Source organism: Syngnathus scovelli, chromosome 19, assembly GCF_024217435.2.
Source record: "Syngnathus scovelli strain Florida chromosome 19, RoL_Ssco_1.2, whole genome shotgun sequence".
Taxonomy (NCBI): Eukaryota; Metazoa; Chordata; class Actinopteri; order Syngnathiformes; family Syngnathidae; genus Syngnathus; species Syngnathus scovelli.
In genome coordinates this window covers 12,002,991-12,008,887 of record NC_090865.1, presented here as the reverse complement: position 1 = coordinate 12,008,887, position 5,897 = coordinate 12,002,991, and the positions used below count along the sequence as shown (strand labels likewise).

The window sequence follows — 5,897 nt, the reverse complement described above, 5'->3', positions numbered from 1 at the left end:
ACTATCTGACAGAGTTGGCGAGTCTTTTCTCGGTCAGCGGAGATTGGATCGAACACCGTTCGCAGAGCCTTGATGAAAGCGGGGAGAGAGTGACAGGAGACGGAATCCCTGGCCCATTCCGCGGTGGCCCACGTGCGGGCCCTTCCCGTCAGGTATGAAACCATGTAGGCCACCTTGGAGCGCTCGGTGGGGAACTCTGCTGGGGCCCTCTCAAAATGCATCCCGCATTCTGTAATAAATGCCCGGCTAAGGCCGGGTTCCCCGGAGTAGCGCTCTGGAGGAGCCAGTCTGGCACCGCCGGTCATGGGAGCTATGGCAAGGGGAGTGACTGAGGAAGCAGCGGGTGTACTGGAAGTCGCTGCTGGTCCCGCGTTCAAGAGCGAGAGCACGTCCTGCATTTGCTGGCCCAGCTGTGCTACTTGGGTGGCGACCGCTCCTCTGAATTCTTCTTGACACTAAGCGATTCCTCGGATTTCTTTCCCCAAGTCGCCCACTTGCTTCTGGTGCTGGGCGAGCTGTGAGGCATGGGAACGCACTGCGGCGCACAGGTGCTCCGACTCTGCCGAGTCCATGACTGGCCAGTGTGTACTGTCAGGCAGGGGACAAGACGGAGGACCCGGATGCAGAGTCGTTTCTTTCTGGGATTTATTCCAGCAAGCACACTGAGCAAAAGTACAAATCAAATCGCCTCTTGCGAGGGAAAACACGTGGCAAAAAGTACAAACAAAAGGTGTCGCACTGAGGCGAGTCAAAAGGCTAAAAGTACAAATCAAAACGCCTCTTACGAGGGAAAACACGTAGCAAAAAGTACCAACCAAAGGCGTCGCACTGGGGCGAGACAAAAAGGCGATGGGGACCAAGGCACAAACAAAAGCGTCGCTCGGTGGCGAGACAAAAAGGAGGGTTCTTACAAAGAGCTCGGACATCAAGGGATCGCTGGTGGTCGGGACGAGGCAAGACACACTGGCACAAGACAAGGGAAAGACACGGACTAAATACACACAAAAGGGCGGGGACACAGGTGATGACAATTAGTGTCAATTACGCAGGTGCACACAATCGGGATCAGGGAAGACAAGACAACCAAACACCGAGGAAGGAAACACGAACTGAAACGGAATGGATGACAAAATAAAACCGGAAGTAAAGTTACGACAATCGACGAGACAAAAAACTGGAAAAATAAACGCGACCGCATGACAACGCTGGATTTATTTGCACCTTTAAAAAGACACCGTATTGCCGCAGATGTGGCAAAGAGTACTTTTGGGCATCTGAGACGGAAGGATGTCCAAAGCATCACGTCACCTGCTCTGGTCGGCATGGTGGTGGGACGTTGAGGTCAACCGCTTTGGGGTTGGCTGAATCTTTGGTCGCAGGATGCCACACACTTGAAGACAGAAGCAGAAAAGCAGAGCTAAATGCAAAATGTACTCACCGGTGACTCAAATTTTTTTCCCCCCTGAAGAAATGGATGGACGGGTGGCCCCGGCTGGCCGGTGGGACTCTTGTTATTCTGACCCTTTTTAGTGCGCGTTTGGGGCAACAACCGTTTTTTGTGGCGCTCTTTTCTGGTTCAAGAGTGCCCTGCATGTGAATTTGCCTTTCCTGCCTTCTGATTGGATGAGCGCCGGTGTGACGCGGTGCCTCTGTCACCGTGGCGGGGGGTATACGTCGGCATCGGAGCGTCTGCCAACGTCTGAGACCGGCTGGCAGTGTATCGGAGGTGTCGAGTGCGGTGCCGCTGGAGCTCACTCACCAGCTGGTGTTAGGGCCACAGAATGAAGGCCAAGGAGAAGAATAGAAAGAGAAACAGAAACTTCTCCTCCAATTGTTTGATTTGTCTCTTCTGAGCTTCGATGAATTCTTTCAGCTCTTTGTTCCTCTAGGACGGACAAATGGAAAGTGGCCTTCAAAAGCCAGTAAGCGTGCAAGTAAGTGCCGGGCTGGCTTTGGGCCCTTACCTGTTGCGCGCTGTGCAGCAGATCCATTCTATCTTGGAGGATGCAAGCGTCGCGCTCCCTCAACTCGCACATCAGGGCTCGCTTCCATTGGTCCACGGCGCTCCTAAGCTCTTCTCTCTGATCCGCCGTCGGCACGTCATTCACGCCAGCGTGGCTGGCTTTTTCGCCGTCCGTGGCGGGGCAGTCCCGCTGCGGTAGCGCCTCGTACAACATGGCCTCCAGCTCCAGGATCCTCTGGGCCGCAATCCTCGTCCATCAGTGGTCCGGCGGGAGATTTGAGGGTGGCTTACCTTATGAGCCTGGTCCATGGAACGCTTCCTGAAGTCCAACTCTTCATCCAGGTAGCCCTTCTGCTTACAGAACATATCCTAGCACAGCTCAAAGTCAGAATTGTTGGGGCACATTGCCGGAGTTCCCCTTGGCTGATGTCGCGTGTCTGTCTACCTTCTCACTTTCAATGTCCAACATCTACTGTTGAAGTGCTGACTTGGTCACTTTGATGTATTCTAACCACTGAGGAAAGGCTGCTGTCACATAAGCAGAATGCGAGAGCGTGCGTGGACGTGCGCGTTACCTTCTCGGCTAGGGTGAGAAGGGTCCTGGCGTGAATCACGACCACCTGCTCCTCGTTGGTGAGATTCTGCAAGAGCCCAAAGGCACAGCGTCAACAAGGTTCTTTCAGCGCAAAGCCTTCCAAAAGTCACATTTGAGCCGCCGAGTCTCGTGGAGTGCGAACATAAGGAGTTCGACATACACTTACGGCGTTATCGCCCAGGATGTCCAGCTTCTTCATCAGATCACTGATGACGATGTCCTGGGGAAAGGCGCAAGGAGCAATGTAAGGTGTTCTGGGACCTCAGGTTAAGGTTAGGGTTGCGAGGGACGCCTTACGTACGCTCACGCCCTCGGCCTCGCAGTAGATCTGCAAAGGGCTGAGGCCGTCTGGGAAACGGACTTGCAGAAACTTCAAGACGGGGGAGCGCCACTCCCTCTCCTGAAAGGCAGAGGCATGCATCCGTGCATCCGTCCGTCCGTCACATCTCTGGCCTCAACACGCTTGTGCGAGTCTTCCCACCTCCAGCTCCAGGATGCGGAACTCAAGCAGTTCGTTTTGGTCTCGGATATCCTGGATGTGCTCTTTCAGACGCGCTTCTTCCGCCTCCATCCGCCTGACCTGAAAAGACAGTCAGACCTCATCTGCGGGGCTTCCGGACGGGTGTGACGCCAAGCGACTCCGCCCAGCGCCTTTCTTTCCGTCACCTTTTCGGCCAACTGCTGATTGCTCTGACGCAGCAGCTGCTTCTCCTCCACCCACTTGACATTCTAGAAGAGACAAACGCGTGGACAGCTTTGGAATGTTGTGTCATTTTCATCCACAAATTCTTTGGTTGACTGGAAAATGACATTTGCTTTTCTCCGCATTTTCCCAGCCACGTTCAGGGCGGGGGGGGGTTGGTCCAGTAATGCCAGACGAATGAGTGACTGAAGAATGTAGCTATTTTGTCTGAGAAAAAGGTGTGCTCATTGATAAGCTTACCTGTCCTTGTTGCTTCAGCGCTGACTCCAGATCTGCTACTCTGCTTTGATAGTGACCCATTTCTACTGTCATGTAACATGGGGGGAAGAGATGGTGCAAATGGTAAAATATGGATTGTTCACAGGAATAAATTGGCAGAGCTGAAATTCCAAATTTGTCCAAAAGATGGCGCCAGACCAAAACATGAGACCAAAAAAGGGGCCAAAATAAGCTAAGCAAGTTAAAATAGAAATAAAACAGGAACACGGTGTCGGATTGTGAGTCACGCATGGACGCATAAATGTGATTTTTACTTTTTGATTTCTTTGCTTGGCTAAAAATGTATTCTGTAACAGCTTAAAGCAATATTGTTAGTCAATTCGATCAAGGGACCCGTCCGTCACTATGAGAATAGTGGCGTGACATAAATTGTTTGGAGAAGCACAAATGTGATTTTCACTTCTTGATTTCTTAGCTTGGCTAAAAATTGATTCCCTCTTTCATGAACTGTGTTTTGCAATCGAATTGTTCTGGGATTGAATGATTTTATTAACACGGGTATCAGTGGGTGAAATTGTTCGGTTTCTGGAGTGATTAAGATTTGTAATTCTATTTCATGTTTCTTCAATAAATGTGTTGTGTATATTCATCTACTTTGTTGTGCGCTGATTTGTACTGAATGTACAATCGATGGTTCGGGGTTGATTTGACAATTTGAATAATGTGCGGGGGGTTATTATGGTGTAACATAGGACCGTAATAAATAAAAGTAACATCAGACAATTTTAGAGAATTGAATAACTTTCGTAGTTATTTGAGACACGAGTGAATTTCAATCCGTTTGAAAGTTTGCTTCGTCTGAATAAATTAACGGAAGTGTTTGAATCGGATTATTGGTTTGGTGTAGAACTGAAAGTAATTTAATTATTTGAAGGGCGCAGGCCCGTTTCCCCTTTTGACGGGCCGCGTAAAAAGTAACTCCGAACATGTTAGAGAATTAAATAACTTTCGTAGATATTTAAGGGAAGAGTGAATTTTGTCAAAAGTGAATTTGTTTGAAAATTTACTTCCTCTAAATAAAATAACGACGATGGTTAAAATAGATTATTTGAGTTGGTGAAGGATAAAAGTATTTCGATTGTCCGTCGGGCGTGGCCCAGTTCTTAATTTTGTCGGGCCGCGTCAAAAGTTAAACAGGACACGATCGAAAAATAGACTTGCCTTCCAAATTAATTACTGGGCAAATCTAAATAGAGTAAGACATTTTTATTCGTTTTAAGAAAGTTGTTATTCTTTTTAAGCAATCAAGTGGGGTGAAGCACTCCGACAGTTAAGTGCTAGATCTACATATAAGAAGTTAGAATTAATAACGTAAAGTGCATTAATTTTCTCCTTAAATGCTATTATTGTCACACTTTTATTAATTCGATTCTCTTTCGAATAAACAAGTTGGTCGGCTCGCTGCTTGAGCGACCAAGTAGAACGGACCCATATCCACATTTACTTCGGCAAAACTAGAGCTAGGGTGCGCTATACAAACGAATCCCTGAGGTCTTAACAAAGACATCTAAAAATATCCGTAACATAATAAGAACTTCAAACATTAGCGGGGAGCCATCAATACGATGCGGTCACTTCGAAGTCTTGCCTCGAATTGAGTTACTCGGCTCGAGCTTAGGGTGACTTGAGAGGGATTGGCGTCGTACAGAAATTAGATTGATTCCGGTGGAGTTAATTTAACTCGGGTGGTTAGATTACGGACGAATCTCCGAACCCGGCTAAGACAAACCCGTTACCGGGAAGCCGGGGGCACCTTATTGAAAGAGGTGCGTTTGACACTACCATCAGCTTTTCTCTGGTCTGAAAGGAGGAGGAGGGAGGCTCCTCCTCCTCCTTTCAGACCAGAGAACACCCGAGGCTGGGTGAGAACGGGGAGGCTGCGACCCGGCCGGGGGTTGCGGGAAGGGGCGCCACCTTGATCTCCTTCTCGGCGTCGTAGTCCCCTCCGCTGGTCTGGGCTAGCAGAGCGTAGGCTCGTTGCAGCGCTTGATATTCTTGCGTCAGCTGGCGGTAGCGAAGCTCCGCCTCCTCATGCACACACCAATGCAACACAGCACTAGTACCAGAATCAGTCAGACCGGCGACAAAGCACCCGCGACGCAAAGACGAGTCCGATTCCAGGCTGAAGAGGAATGTTTGGCGCCAATACGCTGGCAGAAATGGCGGGCTACCTCTTCGGGTTCCGTGTCGGGGGTTCTGTCGGTGTGAAAAGACAAGGACGATCCGTCCGAGTCCACCAACACGTCTTCGTCGTAGCCGTAAAATGTTTCGATGACCTGCGGGCGCGGAAGCAAACATCTCTCTGAACAAACTGAAGCGACACCTCACGATGAATCGACGAGAAGAACGATAGCGAG

The 5,897-nt window shown here is 49.6% G+C and overlaps 1 protein-coding gene across 2 annotated transcripts; it reads right to left on the bottom strand.

The window, feature by feature from the left end:
* Positions 1–1,225: 1,225 nt before the first annotated feature.
* Positions 1,226–2,598, bottom strand: LOC125987062 (janus kinase and microtubule-interacting protein 3-like). 2 transcript variants are annotated; one of them, XM_049751182.2, is made up of 4 exons: positions 2,255–2,598; positions 1,965–2,198; positions 1,760–1,885; positions 1,226–1,390 (listed from the first exon to the last, which is right to left on the bottom strand). In XM_049751182.2, exons 1-3 carry the CDS (start codon positions 2,327–2,329, stop codon positions 1,769–1,771), a joined length of 426 nt encoding a protein of 141 aa, XP_049607139.2. In that variant the 5' UTR covers positions 2,330–2,598; the 3' UTR covers positions 1,226–1,390; positions 1,760–1,768. The 2 variants fall into 2 exon arrangements, with proteins under 2 accessions (XP_049607139.2, XP_049607137.2); XM_049751180.2 differs by having other exon boundaries at positions 1,226–1,885.
* Between the last annotated feature and the right edge of the window lie 3,299 nt (positions 2,599–5,897).